Source organism: Lolium perenne, chromosome 1 (assembly GCF_019359855.2).
Source record: "Lolium perenne isolate Kyuss_39 chromosome 1, Kyuss_2.0, whole genome shotgun sequence".
Classification (NCBI taxonomy): Eukaryota; Viridiplantae; Streptophyta; class Magnoliopsida; order Poales; family Poaceae; genus Lolium; species Lolium perenne.
Window position 1 is genome coordinate 50,789,874 of NC_067244.2, and position 21,473 is coordinate 50,811,346.

Sequence of the window (21,473 nt, forward strand, 5' to 3'; positions counted from 1 at the left end):
GAAGCTATAGAATCCTTTCATCAACGGCACAAACACCACAATAACAACACCGGAAGTCTAACTTCTCCAAAAGCGAAGCCTCTAAGAAGGAAACAGTGCACATGCATCATCGTTGCCCGATCAAAGATCGTAAGGTTTCACCCTGAAGAAAGACCCCACTTTCAAAATAATGTCTTCAACAAAGCCAATGCACAACTAGTTAAGGTTAGACCATGGATTCTCGTCCTTAAAAGTAGGCCATTGAACTTTGCCACACTTGCAAGGGGCATTAAGACCCTAACCAGTAGCTCCTCGTGGTTTCATACTCTTATTTCGAAACTAGCTATAACAGATCTGTGTTCTTGCAGTTATCAATAAGTAAAGAGCTTGGGTATAGAGATAACCGAGGCACGCGGGAGACGATGATTTATCCCGAGTTCACACTCTTACAAGTGCTAATCTCCATTGGAGAGGTGCGGTGGCTTAGTGCTCCTGAAAACCATAAGAGGCCTCACTTTGAGGTGTGGTTGCTCGATGCACACCAACGCCACAAAGGCCTCACCCCAAGATGCGGCAGTCACACCACACACCGAGCGCCACAAAGGCCTCACCTTATTCTCCGGTGACCCTCGCCACAAAGTACGTCCTAGGTCACGGTTCCACTAAGGAATTTCCTTCGAGGCGAAAACCAGGCCTTACATAAAGCTTGGGGCACACATCCACAACTTAATTGGAGGCTCTCAAGAAATCACCACGAAGGCCTCAAATCCGTCTAGGGTTCCAAGAATTCAAGAGTAACAACTTTATTTCTTTCACTTCCACAAATCATCGTGGATAACTCAAACTGATGCACCAAATACAATGGCAAAAACAACACAAAGATGCTTAAGTCCTTCTCTCTAAAATTCAAACAAAGCTACAAAATCTATTGGGGGAATAAGACAGGAAGAATAAATAGGAAGAGGAACACCAAATTTCTCCAAGATCTAGATCTAGTGGATTCTCCTCACAAAGAGAGGAATTTGATTGGTCAAGATGAAGATCTAGATCTCCCCTCTTTTTCCTTCAAATAGGTGCAAGAATCATGGAGGGATTAGAGGGATAGGAAGCTTCTCAAGGTCAACAATGGAGTAGAGAGAGAGAGAGAGAGAGAGAGTGAGTAGAAGAAGAAGCAACCTGCCCAAGGAGGAAGAAGGGGGCCTTAAATACCACCTCTCAACGAAATATGGCCACTGGGGACCTCCCAGGCGCACATTTCATGCGAGCTCCTGGTGTCGCCGGATATTTGTGCTGGATAATTCATAGAGATAGAGGTATAGATTAAGTAGTAGAGATAGAGATAGAGAAACTATCAAGCAAATACTATTGTAGTTACTCACTTCCCAAAGGCCGTTGCTAATAGCATGTATAATTCCACATTTAAGTTGGAAAATGTTGGAAAAAAACCTTAAGAATATGTACGAAATCACTCGGAAAACTTTATAGCTTGCTTCACAGTTTGAGCAAATGCCACATTCAATTGGATACATGTAAGAAAAGAAATGAGAGGTTTCTATATAGAAAACTGTCCTCGTGCCAACCCAAAGTAGTAGCATACATTGAAATACCCGCAAAAAAGGAACATCTGCAAGATAAAAAAAAACTAATTAAAGCACAGACAAATGATAAGAAGACATGTGAACATCAATTTGGAAGAGATGATACAAGAACGAAGAATTCAACTTGGTCTTGGTATAAAAATTTGGAACGCTATAATTTCCCATTACAATTCAGCAAAGCGTAAACATAGTGGAATTCACAAAAAGCTTGCACTTCTATATTGTAAGCCAACCGCCCTCGTCGGTGACTCTATGCATTCCGAGAACAACCGCAAAGAGTGACTTCACGATGCATCCCATATATACCCATAAGGTCCCGATGATGTCTAAATCATTGACCTCCTGAATATTCTCCCTCCGCTGAGACGTAGCAAATTTCTTGTCATGGAGTATTATTTTAGTCTTCTCTTAATAAGATACATGAACCGTGCCATATATAGTGTGCCTCTTGAGTAGTTGAGTCCACATCAACCTAACCATCATGTGTGCTTGCAAAGTTTTCAGGAAATCTGTTTTCTCTTGGTTTGTCTTTTAGTTTCCACATTTATGTGTTCATATAACATGTTTTTCTATTAATGAAGTATGTGGTTGCTCTCAAAAAACAAAACCTATCATGTCGCAAAGTGCAGACGCCGGACGTCATCATCCTTTTAGGAAAAAATTAAAGAAGAGTGTGAGCCCTTTGTTTCAACGTGTTGGGCTTCTGGTGTGCACTTGCTGCGTGGGCCGTAGCGGTCACGGGCGGGGAAAAAATGAGCGGGAAATGGCACAGATCTCACGTCGCTCCCGAGAACTCCACTCGCCAACGAAAATTTCCCGCCTCCTGCGTAGACCCATCCCAAACAAATCAGCAAATCCGAGTACCAAATCGAAAAATCACCCACCCCTCGGCCCTCTTCAGCCATTCGAAGCCAGGTTCGGAGGTTCCTCATTCGGACCCTATTGCCGCAGATCCGAGCGCCTAGCCCCGCCCGCCGATGGATACCGTCGGCGCCGGCGTCGGATCGTGGGACACGGAGCTCGCGTGGCACCTCCTCACCGTGCTCCTCCGCATCGGCCGCCCCGCCGCCGCCACCGAGCTCGCCGCCACCGTGGCGTCGACGGCGAGCTACGTGACGCCGCAGCTCGTCGAGCGGCTGTGCCTCGCCCCAAGGTCCCCGCTCCGCTCCTCCGACGGCGTGGTGACTGTTTCGGAGACGGCCGCCGTGGCGTTCCTGAGATTCATGGGATGCGATGTGCCGGCGCGGCCTGTGGCGGGATTGGGGGCCTCCGGTGCAGGTTGGTCTTGTTTGCGGCTCTGTAATGTACTGGGCAGGTGATGGGTTCCGTCGAGCTATTAGTCAGTGTTGCTGACCTCTGTTTTATGTCAATTTCGTGTAGATTCGGCAGAACAGCAGCAGCAGCAGCAGCTGATTGTGCAAACCTCTTCTTCAGTCGCTACTGGAGAGGTATGATTTTTCCTCCTGATTGGAAGAATTACTCAAGTTGCCGAAATATTAAGGGGCAGTGCGTGGATGAATGGCCAACCCATTCACTTCGATTGCCTGTGATTTGGGGTTGCTTATGACAGGTGAATCTACTGCTATAGTTTCTTATGCGATTTTTTTTTTTTTGAAAACACAGTACAACGCAGACGCTCACAAACACGCATGTACAAACACTCCTATGAACGCACGCACACTCTACCCCTATGAGCACCTCCGAGGGACTGAGCCACTGGCGCCTCGCTCACGTCACCTACCACCGAAAGCATAGCGCCGGTTAAATCCTGGAATAAATCCAGGTAAATACAAACACCATGTTAAGTCTAGGACTTGAACTTGGGTGGGCTGGTTCCACCACAAGGGACCTAACCACCAGAGCCAAGCTCTGTTTGCGTTTCTTATGCGACATTTGACTTGCTATGTATTTAAATTGTTTTTCTCTTACTACTATTCGCTTTTGTCCCAGTCTCCTACTCACACCAAAGAAGAACCTGTATTACATGAAATGAGAGAAACTTCATGTCAACCATCTCTGGACAAAAAAGTTGAGCCGGCAGCATTGCCATTAGAAGTGACGAGCTACGATGGTGTTAACAATAGCAACTTGAACATTATTGCTGAAAATGTGGAAATCACTGATCAGAATGGCAATGAGCAGCCACATAATGAAGTGAGTACGGATTTTCCAAAGGAGCAGGATAAAAAGATTGTGAAGCGCAAGAAAAAGGATGCAGTACCCAACGAAGATAAAGATCAAGTTGCAGAAACTGCTCAAAAGGTGGCCAAAAAAGTTGACCTGGCAGCATTGCCATTAGATAAAAAGAATGTAAAGAATAAGGAGAAGCACAAGAAAAATGAAGCACTACCCAAAGAAGATAAGAATCAAGTTGCAGAAACTGCTCAAAAGGTGATTTTTCTCCAAGTTACTAATTTTTAGCCCCTTTCTATTTAGGTATAGTTAAATGCACAGGCGTTGTCTGATAGCTATCAATATCGGTAGCCTTGTTTTGAAGAACAAATTAATAAAAGTTCTGTTGATCTACTGTGTTGCAGGGTCATTCAGAGCCAAACCCACTGCCTAGCTTCAAACATTTTGTTGTAGAAGAGGAAGTAGGGTCAGGTGAGAGTCACTATACATTTCTCTTGGAACTACGCTCTTAGTTTTGCTGAATGGTTAGTTGGTAACTAATGTGCCATATTTGATTATTTGCTCGGTAGGTTATGGTATTGTTTATAGGGCTCGAAGGAAAGAAGATGGACGTGTATTCGCCATAAAATGTATGGACATCATTCCACTTGTTTAGTTATTTTTTAGACATTTGTAAATGAAGTTCCATCAATGTATTCTGTTTTTCCGATAATCTGTTCATTATTCTAATTTTCTGTAATGTTTTTTTATGAGAAAGGATATAATGTGTATTTTATTCTAATGCCAGGCCCTCGTGGAAAAGCTCATTCACATGTTGACAATGAACGAAAGATGTTGGAACGATTTGGGTACTAAAAAACTGCCAGTCCTCCTAAATCCTTAAACAATATGACCTTTTTTCCCACAGTAAATATAAGACAGTAACATTGTTTTCCTTCTGCAGAGGCAAGAACTTTGTGATTAAATTTGAAGGCTGTTTTAGGAGTGGTGACCTGGATTGCTTTGTTCTACAACACATAAATCATGACAGACCGGAGGTTAACCATTTCTGCTTGCTCTGAATGTTACTTTTGCTATCAACTATAGACATGTGTTTATTTTTTGTTAAGAATTTCTCTTATCTCTGCAGAATCTGAAAAAAGAAATAGATTTGTTTGAGTTGCAGTGGTATGGGTATTGTCTGTTAAAAGCTCTTTCAAGCTTACATAAACAGGTTCAGTTTGATTCCATGTTAACTTAATTAACTATTGAGTTCTTATCACCAAGATTAACCCAGCTAATCCTGAGTATCTGATATTTCTGCTCCCAGGGAATAGTGCATAGAGATGTCAAACCTGGAAACTTCCTCTTCTCTCGTGACCAGACAAAGGGATATCTTATTGACTTCAACTTGGCAAATGTTAGTGCCTGTACTGGTCTCCCTTTTTTTTTGCGAAAGTGCTATCTCCCAACTTGATGCTTGCTTTTATTTAAATTGAAGATGTTTTCCTGTAGTATTAGATGCTAACTGTCTATTTTTTTTGCCATTGTGGTCTTCCCCCCCTGGATTTCTATGCAGGATCTTCACCAACAGTTATTGAGAAACAGTAAGTTCATCTTCTAATTTTTAATTCGTTGATGATTTGGTGCTTCCCTGGTTTATGCTTCAAAACAATGAATGTATTTTACAATATTTTCCTTTCTGCTACTGTACCTTGCAATTTGTGCACCCTGGAACATTTTAATCTTGATTGTGTAAAAAAGAATTGGGCGAAACATAATATATCTAGTAGCTAGTCCAAAATTTTAACTATTGTATATTGTGTCGCTGTATTTTTTTTGTTCAAAAAGCACTCTCCTGGCATTGATCCTTCATTTTCATTAGCTTGAACACCCAAATTATATGTGCAAGATTTATTTGTGGAAAACCGTTCCTTAGTATCCGAATGAAAGGTGTGATGAAAAGTTTTGCTCCATGCCACCTTTGCTAATCCTTGACAGAAATGACTGAACCAGTGTCAATAAAAGATTGAACCGTCGGTAAAGCCCTGTAGTATGTAGTCTCCAGTCCATGATTCTTTAGAGGTTTCTGTTCCTTTGGTAGGATTACATGGATGCTTGTTCAATGAATTTGGAACCCTTCAAATTACTTTATTTCTGTTCTTCTATGTCATGCATCACTGCAAATTGAGATTTCAGTTTGGTTGATCAGGTAAGTTGGAGGTAATTTCACGCGGGAAGGATATCACATCTCAATCTTCATTGAAGTCTGCTCTAGTGATTCATGACAATGAAGCAGCAGCTGGCTCAAAACAACCTCTTGGGTCCAAGAGGAAAAGATCAAATAAAATCCCTGTGTGCAGCGACCCTAGGGTTGATAATAAGAGTATGTATGGTAGCCAAGCTGCTGATGGATCTGGTGTAACCTCTGCCAAAGATGCTACAAGCACGAAAGCATCATTGGACAGGTTAAAGCAGCCCCTATACAAAGGGCAGAAAGAGCTAATGAACTTGAATGAGGTGCAAAGTCCAAACGAAAATACACCAGCAGCTCCAGTTTCCCAAAGGAAGAGGGTGGCTGCTCCTGTTGGTAGTGTGGATCAGAAGCTATTTCTACTCACACCAATGCCCCTGCGTTCTGGTGGTAGTGCTGTTGCCGGTTCTGGCGTGTTTAACAGCAAAGGTATGTTTTTTCCAGTAAACTGCATCAGACCTTATGTATTGAATCTGGCGACCTCAAAGTGTTCTAACTAATTGGTACTTGCAGGACATGGCAAACAGCGAAGAGAAGGTCCATGTGTCGGAACTAAAGGATTCCGAGCTCCAGAGGTTTGATGCTTTTTTATCTGTGGAAGTATTTCATTTGGTTTTAATGTGCCATATATTGAATTAATGTCTTTCCTTCAGGTTCTTCTAAGATCTTCTCATCAGGGTTGTAAAGTCGATGTCTGGTCTGCTGGTGTGACACTCCTGTATTTGATAACTGGCAAAACACCTTTTGGCGGAGACCCGGAACAGTGAGTTAACTACTGCATTTACAAAGTTTTTTGCTTCCCTGATTAGAGAGAGAACACTCTAAACTTGTGCATATGTTGAGCAAACAGGAACATGAAGGAAATAGTGAAGCTCAGAGGCAGCCAAGAATTATGGGAAGTAGCGAAATTGCACAACTGTGAATCTTCATACCCATCGGTAAGCAGGCTCACCGCTGACACATGACATCACCCTTTAAACAGATACCCGAGTCTCATCCTTAAATTGTCACCCTTTTGTTTTCCAGGAGTTATTCGAGGCCAAATTTCTACAGTCGGTGGATCTCAGGACATGGTGCGTTGCCAACGCCCGCAGGCCAGAGTTCCTCAAGCAGTTACCTGACTCGCTGTTCGATCTCGTGGACAAGTGCCTCGCAGTTAACCCGAGGTGCAGGATCACTTCGGAGGATGCTCTGTTGCACGAGTTCTTCACTCCATGCCATGAAAGCCTTAAGAGGCAGAAGAGTAAGGCTCTTAAGATTAGAGGGTTAGCTGGCTAAGGCGAGCAAGTCGTAGCGCTCGCCTTTGACATTTTGACTTGTTATAGCCTATCTAAGCTGATGCTGACAACCGAGTGCGTGCCAATAGCCTGCCTATTTACCCCCTCTTGTAAATGATGTACTTAGAGCATCTCTAGCAGAGCTCGTAAACTGAGCAAAATCGAATAATAACAGCCGATTTACGGGTTCAGTTTAGAAAATGTCGTAGATCAGTCATCGTAAACGAACCAAAACTGAAAAAAAGTTTTTCAGGACGAAACCGAAAACCTAACTCGACCTCTATTTGTAGGGGCTGAAAGAGCAAACTGAACACCAAACTCTATTCGTGGTGCGTTGAAATTTCAGATGAGACCAATTGTTTCTGCTGGTACAGTCGTTGGAATCTAGCCGAATTCGTGGCCGGTGTGGGGCGGCGTGAGCTTGTGGGAGGCGAGCTTGCAACGGCGTGGGGCGGCGAGGGGCGGGGCGAGCTCGTGGTGGCGCGGGGCTGCCTGGGACGGGGCCAGGCGAGCTCGTGGCGGTGCGAGACGAGTTCGTGGCGGGGCTGGTGCGAGCGGTTGGTGGGTGGCCGGCCGATGTGAGAGCTCAGGGAAGAAGAAGGGAAAAAAGGAAAAAGAGGAAAAAGAAAGAAAAGAAGAAAAAACTAAAGTGGATCTTTAGCTGTTTTACGGTTTTGGATTAAATGTTCTGTTCTGTGCCAGCAATTTTTCGATCTGTAAACACGAGTTCAGTGAATTGAACTCTAGTTTTTCAGTTCGCGTTTTTACGGGCTCTGCTAAAGATGCTCTTAGAAGTATAATGCAGTTGTGCTTATTATGTTCGGTTGTTCTGCAAAGGTCACATATCTATGTTCATGAGAACCTGTATGCATCGGTGTAATTAATTTTTTGTTCTTCTTTAAAAGGAACTGATACCAGTTAAATTATTAGAAGACGTTCTTAGTAACTTCTCAGCTGGTAGCCGCTTATTGTGGCGTACATTTTGTGTGGCAATACATGGTGCGTACGTGGTCTATCATCTGACCATAAGAACTTCTCCGGTTAGATGAGGAAGAGATAGACCTTGCCGGCCAACATCGCCTACTCGGTTTATGTATGCCCAATTGCACGGCCGTGTACCTAAAAACAATGAGTGAGCGGTCAGCTTCCTGCCTACGTGTTCAGCAACGCATTCGCAAATCCGCGTCACATAATCCTCTCATCCTCTTATCCAAGAATTACCAAACCTACACGGGACAACTTTGTCTAACGGTGTATACTAGTATATGCTAACGGTGCGGAGGGTCGACGGTGCGGAGGGCCGCAGCGGTTGGCAGCGGGCGGCCGAGAGTTGGGGTGGCGGGCGGCCGAGCGGCGGGGCGTTGGGCGGCTGTTGGCCATGTCGTGCCGGGCTGCGACCTGCAAGGTGCGGCGTGCTTTCGCCACTGGCGGAGCTTGGGTCCGTCTGGGCCCGATCTGGGCCGGGAGGGCCGCAGCCATTTGCGCCCTGCAAGGTGGCGGCGGCGTTTGCAGCGTGGTGCGGCGGAGGTGTCTGCGTGCTGGAGCTCCGAGAGCTCGCACCGGGTGTTGGCAGGCCCGATCTGGGCCGCCGCCGTCGCCCTTCATTGCGGATGCCGGCAGATGGTCGTCACCCTTGTCCTTGTTGGCCGCATGGGGAAGTGGTTGGTCGGCCCAGCAGCGCGTCGGGCTGTTGGGTGATGCTGGAGGGTGACCCCGAACCCCTCACTCGCCATGTCAAGCGTTCATCCCTCTTGGGCGGCGTCCCTTGCCGATGATGGTTCACGTCTATTCCGTTTCGATGGACTGCGGGGTCGGAGATAGGGCTGGGAGAAATCCTGCGCAGCTGCGGACGACGGCGACGCCCGCGGGCGTCGTCACCTTCTTGAAGGCGTCGTCGAGTCCCTTTTCACCCAACCCATCCCGGGCACTAGGGGAAACCCTTGATCCAGTTGTTGGATCAGGCATCGGTGGCGCTTCGGTGTCATTTCCTCGTTGGGGGCACTGCTGAGGTTGTCCCAGGAGTCCCAGCACGGCGAAATTTTGTCAAAAAGGACCACCTGCCCGACTGAAATGTCAAAAAGGACCACCTCTCAACGGAAATGGCAAAACTGCCATGGCGGCACGACGGCCAGCCGACGCGTGGCGCCTACCGCCGGAGCCGGTGGCGGCAGGGCCTGCCGCCGTCAGCCGTGGCGGCACGGCTCCCTCCCTCCGCCCGCCGTTAACGCCGACAGCGTCGCGTCGACCTGCCGCCTACACTGGTGGCGGCACGCTGAGCTGGCGCTCCTGCCGCCAGGACCGGTGGCGGCATGTGCTGTGGCCGACCGAATTTGACCGGCTCTGATTTCCGCGCTGACGGCGCTGCTTTCCACGCTAACGGCGCTGATTTCCAGGCAGACTGTGTCAGATTCGCCTTGTCCGTCTTCTGAGTCTATTTGGTCCGGTTTGAGTCTATTTGGCACTAGTTTTTGCACTTTCAGCTATGTTAGAGACTGTAGTTGTACAGAAAATTGATTGTATGATACAGAAACGTGACCACCGAAAGTGTGCAGCGCCGCATGCTTTATAACCAGCCGCTGCTTAGTGCATCGTTGCGAACACGCGCAGCTGCTCTTCTCTGTCTTCCCGTATGAGCTGAAAGAACACACTTAGTTGGTCTCCTCTCAGCCTCCTCTCTTGCTGATTAAGTGCACTGATTAAGTGCGTGATGCAATAGAAGGGAAAACAACAAGGTTAGTTCATTTGGATATTTGATTTTATTCGTACATGCATAATTTTTATGTTTCCATTTCTAGTAAGTAGACACACATCATTATATTAGCATAGCATGCATGTAAGGCACTGTAATATTTTTAGAAGCACGTAATTAAAGTTAGAAATGCAACATGATGGTGTGTAATGTAGTATTATTGTATATGTATGAGTGAAATTGAAATGCAGCATGACTATATGTAGTGTAGTATTATTGTAGTGTAGTATTATTGGACGTAACTACACGACGTATATGAGAAAATGGTCTAATTTTTCGAAGTAATGTGTGCGTATGTTAGGTTGATTTTATTCGTTGATGACCCTGTGTATTCTTCTTGGATTATTGGAAAACAAAAGAAACATGCACATGTTATAACTATATACCTTGTATTAGCATATTATGTACAGCGAGTGAGATTTTATGAAGGATGTAATTTAATTTGAAATAGAACAACACGTAGTGCAGCGTACTATTATTGCATGTATGACTGAAAATTAAAGAGATGGATAATTTGTTGAACTAATAACCGTATGTTAGGAACATGCTTTAACTCGCAAATTTTAATGTGTATTTTAGGTGGATTGAAATATGCACATGCTCTTTCACTGTTATTACTTGGATTATTGTGGCGCGTAAATTATTATTTGGAAGAATATCTATCTGCAAATTAAGGTATATATATGATGTCTTTTAATATTTTGTCTTGTGTATTTTTTTGCCGTATTATTTAGAAAAGGAAGGATTAATTATTTCCGTAAAGTCTTACCGCCATGTTAGAATAAGTGTTGTAATGAAATTATTAAAACAGTAATATGATTTAAGGTAGGATGTTACTAATATTATTTAAAAATCTGGTTGTGCGGTAGGTACGATGTAAAATTTGGTAGTGTACTATGGGGACGTTGTACGTGACGAATTCGGTGGGGTGGATTTCTCGAACTGCGACTCGATGGAAGTTGCAGTGATAGATATGGTCAATAGAGCATTTGCGGATGTAAGAAAAATCATCCGAGCCCCATTTGGTCAGGGGATGCGTGGACAGAGGATGACGGTTGAGGCTCTTATCATCGTAGAAGGGAATGGACCTCCCCGTTGGGGTTTGCGGGAGGTAAAAAATGATACAAATTGGCGTACGTACATGAGGTTTGCAAGCACACCTGGTGCTGCTATGTACGGACGGCCGATGGTGTATGTGAAGTTTATTTCAGCTACTGATGATGCTGGAAGCAGTAGGAGCGCTGCAGAAGAGCAGTTGTCCATCACCGCAGGTCCTAGCACCGGCCTGTCGGATCAGCTTGCCATCACCGCTGCTCGTAGCATCGACCCATCGGAGCAGATGCCTAGCCACCATAATGTTGACCCAGGATATTGGTCCGCGGTCGTCGACATCAGCGAACATGTGGAGGGATTGCCTGAGGCGTTGGATGATGATGCTCGTTCATCTTCGTCCGAATCCTCGTCGGATGAAGAAGGAGTAAGTCCTCCCCAGAGGGCGGTCCCAGGTCCAATGGACGCTGACTTCCTGCAGACCATGACCATAAGCAATGAATTTCGGTCTGTTTCAGGCCTAGGAGAGGATAGTCTGCTAGTTGGGCAAAGTTTCCCTGACAAGGACTCCGCTGACCAGGCAATAAAGAGGTATGCATTGAGCATATCTCGGGAGCACAGAGTGAAGCAGTCTGATCGAAGTCAGCTAAAAGTGATATGTGTCAAATTGAATGAGGGGTGCATGGGGAGAGTGATCGCTCGAAAGAGCTCTGGGGTATGTCAGCCCTGGCATATCTCAAAAATAGAACCACATAGTTGCGAGCAGGTGGGGGCTATGGCTAAGCACCGCAAAATATTTGTCACATATCTTGCAAGTGGCGGTGGAAAAAGACATCAATGTTAGTGTGAAGACGCTGCAAGAGACTGCAGAAGATCAGATTGGCTTCTCTGTCAGCTCCGGAAAGGCAAGGCGTGCCAAGGAAGACATTTTCCAGAGGCTATATGGCACATATGAGCAAGCATATGACCTAGCCCCCAGACTGCTCCATCAGATATCATCAAGTAACCCGGGGACTCATGTATTCAGGAGAGAACGTCCACACCCCAGGGAGCAAAATGAAGAAATACTAGACCGTTTATTCTGGGCATTCCCGCAGGCTATACAGGCATTTCAACACTGTCGTCCGGTGTTGTCAATAGATGGTACCTTCCTCACTAGAAAGTACAAGGGCACACTCCTGTTGGCGATCGCAGCAGATGCAAACAATCAGCTCCTTCCTATTGCATATGCATTGGTGGAGAGCGAGAACAAAGATAGCTGGTTCTGGTTCTTACGCTGCTTGAAGATTTCAGTTGTCGGAAATCGCCCCAATGTTTGCATCATCTCTGATCGCAACACGGGGCTATTGAGTGTGCTCGAATTTATGAAGGTGGCACAAGATCCAGAATGGGGGTGGCCCGATCTAGAGACAAGGTGGTGCATGCGGCATTTGGCAGCAAATTTTTACTCAAAGTTCAAGAACAAGGATTGGTTCAAGCTGTTCAAGAGAATGTGCATGCAGAAGACAGAAGATAAGATGAATGCAATTTGGAGTGGAATCAATGCCGAAATTGAGAAAGCTGCGTTGCCACAGAGAAGAGATCGGAGGGGCAATACCAGGACAGTTAATTTGTCTACGTGGATTGCCGAGAGTTGCCCCGATTTAAGCAAGTGGGCGCTTTCTCACGACTCTGGGGCACGGTACGACATAATGACCACCAACATGTCAGAGGTGTACAATGGTGTGCTGAAAGGTGTGCGCGCCCTCCCTATCACGGCGTTGATTACTGAAACTTGGAACCGGACTTTGTCGTACTTTGCAGACAGAGTCCAGGTTGCCAACGCTCGGGACGCACTGAACAAGCCATGGTCTGAAAAGATACAGCGACATCTCGACGAGAAAGCAAAAAAATCACAAAGCCATGGTTTCCGTCAAATTGACGCACTTAGGAATAAGTGGGAAATACATGTACGCGCCAAGTTTGTGAGAGGCCACCACAGAGGCTCAAGAAAGCATGCTGTCACCCTCGGAACTAGCTCGTGTGAGTGCAGTTGTAACAAGCCAAAACTTTTGGGATACCCTTGTAGTCATGTCCTCAAGGCTGCTTCAGCACAGAACATCAGCGTGCAGTCCTACATATCTCCGTACTTCAACACACTAGATTTTGATGTGCGCCTTGGCGCACGATCCCGTGGAATTCGCATCAGTTTAAAGTTTGTATAACAACGATGAAAATTAAGTGAAAAATATTAATACTTTCTTTTAGGTTTTACAAAATGAAGTGGATAAAATAAAATTAGGATAAAACAAACAAAATCACAAACGGAGTAGCGCACGCTTATATACATTCATGAAAATAGAGGAATATTTTGTGGCTTAACTTGACTCCGACCACCATAAACAGTTTGTAAAACACTATATCAAGCATCTGTAGAAATCAAATGAAAAAATTATCCGATAGGTGAAACACTTTGTAAATCTTCATTTAATACAAATGTCTTACAACAAACTAACTGTATAGTCAACAACCTATACACTGCTAACTGCTTGCTCGAAAGACCTGGTCTAGGACTTATCTCCAACAGAATGATGTATATGACGGATAGAATATTATCGTCATTTTGCTCTTGTTGGGTATACTGTTGCACAATGGTTTTGGAAGCTGCCTTGATCATGACTCTAGATGAAATCTCAACAACGTCCATGGCTTAAACCTGGTAAGGACAGGAGATCATATTAGCTAAGGGTAAAAGGTACCAGCCTTGCCTTGTACATAAAGAACATTTGTGCTTTCTTTTTTGTAGTACTTATGAGAAAGTAAATCATTTTTATGCATTCTGATTTAGTTCAAGTCAGCTGTAGCTATTAAAAGATGCTCACTCAAATCTTATTTTAGTTTAATAACAGATTTTATTTCACACGGTTCAGCAGAATATTTGGTAACTTGGGTTTCACGGTTTGCGTTAGCTTGTTTAAAAAAAAGTACAAACAAAACTTGAGTTAATGTATTGGTTCAGCTAAATGCTATTCCTAAAGAAATAACCTGCTAGTTAACCCATGTGGCTAAACCAGTCATACATATTATACTACTGAAAGTGAAGTATTACGTTGCTGTTCCAAACTACACATTTCAATAATAATGTGAATTGGTATGAATTGGTAACCTGGAGCTACAAGTACGAGTACAGTACATGACTTGTTAGTTCAGATGCCACACTAAAGACTTGACCGCTGCTACAAAACTACTATGAACCTGAGTAGCCTGAAGGTTTCATGGAACCAAGTTTAATAGTCAAAACTGAATATATATGTTATAGGACTCCTTTGAAAATCAGGTGTAAACTGGGTTGTGGTACTGAGGTACATCTACTACAGTGATTACTACAAGCCTTGGTTGATGAAAAGCAGGAAACCAAAAAAAGGTTCCTGAGTGCAACATTTAGTTGAGCATGTGTGGCAAAAAGGGAGTGTAATCTTACCTGATGAGAGAGTGTAATTAGAAGGAGATATTGTAATTGCATTTATTAATAATGATGTTTCTATTGGCAGAACCATAATTTCATGAATTGTCGTCTACTTTGAGCCACCAAAAGTCGTCTACAGGTATCCGGGGTCTCATTTTCTTCCTCCCTCACTCTCCCTTCTCGCGCTTTCCAAAGTTCTTTATCAATGTGGCCTTTTATTCTCAAAGAAAACAAATAACCTCAGTTTAACATTGTTACAGCCCCAGGAAAAATAATCTACTGCCTCCGTCTATAAAATGATGTCAGAGGTTTTTCCAAAATCAGATGTATCTATATACTGAAGTGTGCCTAGATACATCCGAATTTGGACAACTTTTGACATCATTTTATAGACAGAGGTAGTACAACAGGAGAATGGTAAGCTGCACGAAACAAGTAGCATAAACAGAAAGAAAGACAACATATGTATAAATAAAAGCAATGGATGTACCGCAAAATTTTAAGTGAGAGGCAATAATGAGAAGAAATCAGGAAAATAATTAAGCTCTCGGCCTAGCAACATGTATAGTATTAGTCAGCTATTTTCTTATTTCAACAAGCACACGGCAAGATAGGCGCATACTGAGCATTGAAAGTTCAAACTTCCTGAATAGGTGCTACTGTAGTGATGCGGTGCAGTCTGCCAAGAGACTCCATCAGAGCTGTGCCCCTCCCCCGATCTAACCCTCCCCCGGGTGGCGGCGCCCCGCCACTCCGGGGAGCCCTCCTCACCGGCCCTCACGCCCCCTCCAGCCCCTCCCTCCCCTCGCCGCCGGAGGTGTCGCCGGGCAAAGCCCGTGTGGCATGGCGGTGGCAGGGGCTTCATATGGTCGCGATCATGGGGGGTGGGGGCGGCGCTCCAGATCCCTTGTGGTGGTGGTGGTGCGCGGCGTCGGCGGCCGGAAGGCGAGGCGGCGGCGGTGGTGGCGTGGCCGGATCTTGGCTTGGGGCTTGGAGGCGGTCGTGCTGCTACGCCTTCTCCTCCGCGCGACGGGCTGCTCCGCCCGCATCACATGGGAGCCGGGGCGGCGGCCCCGGTCATGGCGGCGGCGACCTCCTCTCCGAAGGGGGACAACATCGTTGGGATCTGGGGTGGGGGATTTTGGGATCCCACTCAGATCTTCGACGGTGAAGATCCAGTCGACGGCGAGCTTTGCGTGACGGGGCAGCCGGTGAAAACCGTGCTTCGATCTCGGTCTTGGCGGATGATGGCGGCGTTGATTGGCGTCGTTACCTTGTCGAAGGCATCATCTTTGCTTTCCACGTCACTACACTCGGCGAGTTGGGGATGCGCGGCTGCCGGTGAAAACCGTGCTCCGACTCCGGTCTTGGCGGGCGATGGCGGCGTCACACGTGGTTACCTTCTTGAACTGTAGGGGCCTACACCATGGATTGTCATAGACCATGAAGGCTAACCAAAACATCAAAATGAGTTAACCTATAGGTCCATGAATAGAGCAGAGCAGTACCAGGCAGGAGAACACCAAGGCAGATCAGACGATTTGAGGTGCCATACAAACAGTAGGTAATAACAATCCTTATTTGTATGCTAAAGAATGAAAAAGCATCAGGCAATGCAACCCATCAAAACCATCAATGTCTGCAGCAGAGGTAGTCATAAATACAATATAGAAATTTATATTCTGAATTTTTTGCGGTTCATGTGGCACCATTTCTGAATGTTATATCTAAAACAACATGACAAGCCTACCCTTGCCAAACTCGGTTTGGTGATTTACACTATATATTTTGCAGGCACAAATGTAAAAATTGAACTAATATGCCAAACCTGGAAGATGCACCTTACCAGTAAAACGGAGAGAAATGCACGCTCCTTTCCAGTAAAAAAGAGATAAATACATGCTCCTTCCCAGAGCAGCAAAAATATGGTTAGAAATTCTCCAATGGTATCCAACAAAAACAGAAAATAATACACCCCATGTTATCTTTTCATCTCCAAAACTCCATTTGAAAGAATTTAATTAATCTACCTGCACTGTCACATCACTTATATATTTGAGAAAATTCAGAATCAAAACATTAACTCTATGCAACATCGTAAAAGATGACCCCTTTTCAAGCTTCATAGACTATATTTGTGTGCATCTGGGAAAAGCTCCAAATCTAAAATTGAAGTCTAAGCATGCTAACAGACTCAAAACCAAGAAAATACCCCAGGAACCATTTATATACAAAAAGAAGCTAAAACCCAGAATATTTTATCAGTATTGTTCCCAATATTTTTAAAATGTAACATATTGATCGCTTTAGAGCATGAATGACAAATAATATGCATTAACCAAGGGTGATGGTCTTGTTCATAAGCGCTAAAATGCGATATGTTTGCTTTCTGATGTCTATGTTAACCCTGGGTTTTAAAAAATGGCATGAAAATCGAACATATATTATAGAAACCAAGTATCAAAAGCACATCGCTGAACTGGACTGCGCCAAGGTTGCAGCGGCACTACGATCACGGCACTGCGATCACGGTTGTTGGACAGATCGGTTCAGTGGGCTACGTATGAAGAGGCCAACCAAGTATCAAAGGCACATCGTTGAACTGGACTGCGCCAAGGTTGCAGCGGCACTACGATCACGGCACTGCGATCACGGTTGTTGGACAGATTGGTTCAGTGGGCTACGTATGAAGAGGCCAAATCCTTGCTGAAATCTTTTACTGATTTCTATTGTTTATGCTGAAAAAGTGAGCAATATACCGAGCAGATTGCCTTGCTAAATTAGCAAGATCAGCTGGCAACTGGTTAAATCTCCTGCCTGATGTAATAGAAGACCTTGTAACACAAGACTTTTCTCGACTTTTCTCGGGTGTTACCTCCATAATATGAGGCTCTCTTTCTCTCAAAAAAGTATCAAAAGCACATGGGACCTAAAATAATGTGTTTGTACTTATAAGAGACAAAGTGAGAGAGGGAGGAACCTTCAGGACCTCAACGAAGAGACCAAGGAGAGCAGGCAGCTATACTGTTGGTCTGCATCCTCTGCACTTGCCCTCACCCACGAACTGGGGATGAGCATATCGCATCATAGGCTAAGGCAAACACCGTTGCACCGCATGTCGTGCGTCCTGGGAGTAAGAGGAAAGGCCCCGGCTGCACCCTGATATGTGGTTCATCGGTGCAGCAGAGGTTGTTGCGCTGCTGGCTGGCGTCCTCCATGAGAATGAAGAAAATTAGTAGAAAATTTAAAATAGTACTAAGTGACCTGCATAATCAAGGGAAGATATCCATACCAAATATCATAAGAAAATTAGTAGGTTTTACATCGACACTACAATTTTAAGCCATTATTTATTGCAGCAAGTTTATATGCACTATCTACATCCTGAAATATAGCATGCCAAAACCTAAACATGGAGCCATGTGGCTTGATTTTCACGGGTTTTGATGTAAATAAACCAGCAAATATAGGCTACAAATGAAACTTCAAAGTTGCAAAACACCACACAAATTACCGAGTCCGTTTGTAGCATCATATCTCTGGATAGTGGAAGATGTTTTTCCCGAGGCCATGGATAAAAACTCCAGAAAGAAGAACACCTGCCAAAAAAATGGAAGAACAAAGCAACTATGTAAGCGGTAAGCCGAGCCAGAACCTAAAAAGGAATAGAACCAAGGCTTAACTTGTACGGTAGCTTTATAGTAATTACCTTAATTTCCTAATCAAATACTGTAAATAATTATATGAAGCAGGTAAATACCTCACGGTATCAAATAAGAAATGCTCTCTTTATCTATAAATAAGTAATACCGATACCTTACATGTTTAATATATCCAAGTTAACTTTCATAGCTAATGCAGAAACCCAATAGTCAATGGGTGACTCACTTAAACAACGAAAAAAATTTATAAACTTCAATACAAAGGGCAACATGTGCATACCACAAGATTCGTAAACAGAAATCTGCTTGGAGACTAACTAATCGATTTCTAGGCAAATACATGTACCTAATTACCTCGATACTAAACAGAATACAGAATTAAACATCGATAAAGGGAAAAGGGTTGAATCCTACCACTAAAGCAGTCGGACCGGAGTAGCTGCCACCCAAGGCTGCAGTCGCCAACACGATGATGACCTACAAAAAAGATACATGACAAGAAAATAAGCACGTACACAGCAAGACAGAAGAAGAGATCCGAAAGAGAGGCAAATGGGAACACAATACATTATAAGAAGGAAAAAATAAATAGTAAGATACATATCCACCAAAACAGCATCCACCGTAACAGCAACGTCTCCAAAGACGAACATGAGGGGATTAGCTGTCTTGTTCAAAGAATTCTAGTGTCAACATTTTCAGAATAATACTGACATTGATATGCTCAATTCTACATGTATATTCCTACTCAATTTTATGTATTGTTTAAACAATACTCAGGGCAGTTAGATTTGAGAGAATATTTTGGATGCAGGGGCATTTGGAAAGACGACTAAGCCATTTCCTCTCTTTGGGGTCAAGACGTCAAGCTTACTTGCTTCCTGACTAAGAAAAAAAGGTATGCAAATGAATGGTTCTGGAAAGAGAATACAACCATGAATGGTAATGTGTTATCTAAAATAAAAAAAATGGATAAATCTAACATAATCAAAGTCCCCAAACTTGAAAGAAAAGAATGGCACAAGTGAATACCGCTTTAATCGGCTGTTGGCTGGATTTATCTTAAATGGCAGATCTTTTCTTTTGACCTACAAACTAACAAGCAACAAGGAGAAGACCTGCAACAATGCAAACTGAAATAAAATACAGAGGTCCACCAAGTAGTAACTCAGAATGCTAACAGCTATGAAAGTAAAATGATAGACATAATCACATAACACAATGTAAATTAAATGGTAAAAAGAACATTCATGAATTTATTTCTTCTTTAGCAAAAATTCGCTAATAAATATGATTTAAGAAGATCAATTATCTATTAGGAACTATCACATGGGAGAAGATGAAGTAAACATAACTAAGCTATTTATAAAAAGAGAATACCAGGTAGGGATCCTTAGAAATATACCCTGATCTAAAATACATTATTTTTCCTACATATTCATACATCCTTCCCTTTACCATGATAGTAGACAATCATCTCGAGCAAACGTATAACGCCAAACGATATGCATACATGCAAAATAGAATATGAATTCAAAATCATATAGCAGATAGCATGATCTGACAATCTTCCAATATTATTCACATCAGCAGCTTACTGAAGGTCTTATGTGTTACATACATAGATAATGGCCCATTAGAAATAAGATCATGGTATCGACTACCAAACTGTGATCGACACAAATGGTGAATGCACCCAATAAAAATGTAAATAGTGAGCATGCTACTGTACTGAACATCAACATACATTCTACTGAAGGTTCTAAAGAGACTACTGAAAATGCAGAGAGAAAAAGATTGGACATTAAGGCAGTAGCATGTTGAGTCACGAAGGTGTTACTTCCAGTAACCGTACTCATGATGCATTGAAAAAAAAAGTGGGGATCAAAAGAGCTGACATGCAATGTATGATCTTTGGTGCTTGTCATTGATGAGCCAAAGAGCACCTTCAATTGCTGGAAGATGTTTCCTCGGAAGCAACCACAATATTTACCAACTTCAGATCACAACTGCACAAACCGTAAGAACCGTAGACAGACACCTGCAATTGGCCATCATGAACAAATATAGACCAGAGACCAACTATAAAATCATGAAGGCGAAATTAGCTATCTAATTACTGAGTTTCACCTTGAATTTTTTTCCATTTCAAATCAATCAGCACCATTCAATTCCTCAATATGTATGTACACGTACAGCTGCTCCCAGATTTCCTCTTAGTAATGGAGGCTGAATGTGACGGGGGCAAGAGGCGTAACAGTTTTAGCCAATTTACCTCGCTTCAAGCACTTGGACACCCAAACGCTCCCAGATTCTCAGCTAACACTCAGCTACTTTACTGATCTGGACTTCCTAGCACGCACGGACTGCAAATCCTAATCAGACACCTAGCTACAGTTAAATCGAAACAAGTAAACACGATCAGATTGATTCATTTTACGGAGAGGAGAGGCAAACCTCACCGGACGGGCAGGGCCAGACGTGTTCTCAGCGAGGTCGTCGGAGGAGCCCGCCAGGACGGAGAGCGTCGAAGTACTGTCGCAGCGGACCAGCCTCGTGGACGACGCCGGGAAGGAGGGTTCCCCTGGATGGATGGCGATAGCAGCCATAGCCCCCCATGGCCTGCATCACCGCCGATGCATCCTGGGGCCGGCTTGCCGGAGTGCAGCGGCAACTGACCTCGGCCACACGCGCGACGCAGGTATGCAAGATTGACGGAGCCGCACGCGATGTGCGCGCACGCGTGCACCGGCGAACAAGCCTGCCGCTCCGCGGTGAATCATATGCGACCGGCGCCATCTCCGTCGTCGCGGGAGCAGCGGACGGAACAGAGGAGCTTGAGATGGTGGTGGTGTGCAGGAAAGGGGACGGGGAAGGGCGCTCGCGAGCGGATTGGGAGGAGGATTCTGCGGGCTGATTGGGGGACAGAGGATTGGGAGAGCGGCTAGGGTTTGCCTCGCTGTGGGATGCCCCAAGGCCGGCTCTGCTTCCGCTCTGCCATGGCGTCGGGATCACGAGAGGCGGCGTTCGCGCTCAAATCCATCGCTGCTCCCAGCCGAACCGGACATGGCAACGATGGGAGATGGACCAGAGGAGGGAGAGGCGGCAAAGCCAAGGGGATTAGTGGCGGGAGGACGCCCGGCGGCGGGGGAGAAGAGGAAAATGCCAGAGGCGGCTGTGAGAGACAAGAATAGGGTTTGCTCCCGATATTTCTCCCTAGCTGAGCCAATAACAAGATGCCATGTGTCCCAATCGGTGGAGACGAAATGAGACGCACGACCAGCCCTTCCGCGACGCGCAGCTGTCGTGGATGCGCTGCGAGTCCCCCTATGGGTAGCATCGTTTAT

At 44.6% G+C, this 21,473-nt stretch overlaps 1 protein-coding gene and 1 long non-coding RNA gene across 21 annotated transcripts; one reads left to right on the forward strand and one right to left on the reverse strand.

The window, feature by feature from the left end:
* The first annotated feature begins 2,481 nt into the window (after window positions 1–2,481).
* On the forward strand, window positions 2,482–7,411 carry LOC127349397 (uncharacterized). Of its 2 annotated transcripts, none has more exons than XM_051375140.2 (15): window positions 2,482–2,855; window positions 2,958–3,025; window positions 3,528–3,968; window positions 4,115–4,181; window positions 4,280–4,339; window positions 4,498–4,558; window positions 4,654–4,747; window positions 4,840–4,923; window positions 5,020–5,109; window positions 5,269–5,296; window positions 5,902–6,372; window positions 6,457–6,518; window positions 6,597–6,706; window positions 6,794–6,881; window positions 6,970–7,411. In XM_051375140.2, the coding sequence occupies exons 1-15, from the start codon at window positions 2,555–2,557 to the stop codon at window positions 7,219–7,221; spliced, it is 2,277 nt and encodes a 758-aa protein (XP_051231100.1). In that variant the 5' UTR covers window positions 2,482–2,554; the 3' UTR covers window positions 7,222–7,411. The 2 variants fall into 2 exon arrangements, with proteins under 2 accessions (XP_051231100.1, XP_051231118.1); XM_051375158.2 differs by having other exon boundaries at window positions 3,720–3,968.
* Window positions 7,412–13,423: 6,012 nt separating this feature from the next.
* On the reverse strand, window positions 13,424–21,347 carry LOC127349418 (uncharacterized). 19 transcript variants are annotated; one of them, XR_011754286.1, is made up of 8 exons: window positions 20,584–21,340; window positions 20,257–20,501; window positions 19,159–20,167; window positions 18,541–18,603; window positions 17,979–18,063; window positions 16,311–17,676; window positions 15,973–16,052; window positions 13,424–15,883 (listed from the first exon to the last, which is right to left on the reverse strand). It is a non-coding gene; the product is annotated as an uncharacterized lncRNA (long non-coding RNA). The 19 variants fall into 19 exon arrangements; XR_011754281.1 differs by having other exon boundaries at window positions 13,424–17,676; window positions 20,257–20,324; window positions 20,402–20,492; window positions 20,584–21,347; XR_011754282.1 differs by having other exon boundaries at window positions 13,424–17,676; window positions 20,257–20,324; window positions 20,402–20,492; window positions 20,589–21,346.
* Window positions 21,348–21,473: the final 126 nt, after the last annotated feature.

Bases quoted from the DNA above. Each gene is read 5' to 3' on its own strand.
- LOC127349397 (XM_051375140.2), top strand. From the start codon at position 2,555: ATGGATACCGTCGGCGCCGGCGTCGGATCGTGGGACACGGAGCTCGCG. The intron at 4,340-4,497 runs GTATGGACATCA...TTCTAATGCCAG, and splicing joins ACGTGTATTCGCCATAAAAT to GCCCTCGTGGAAAAGCTCAT. The intron at 5,297-5,901 runs GTAAGTTCATCT...TTGGTTGATCAG, and splicing joins CCAACAGTTATTGAGAAACA to GTAAGTTGGAGGTAATTTCA.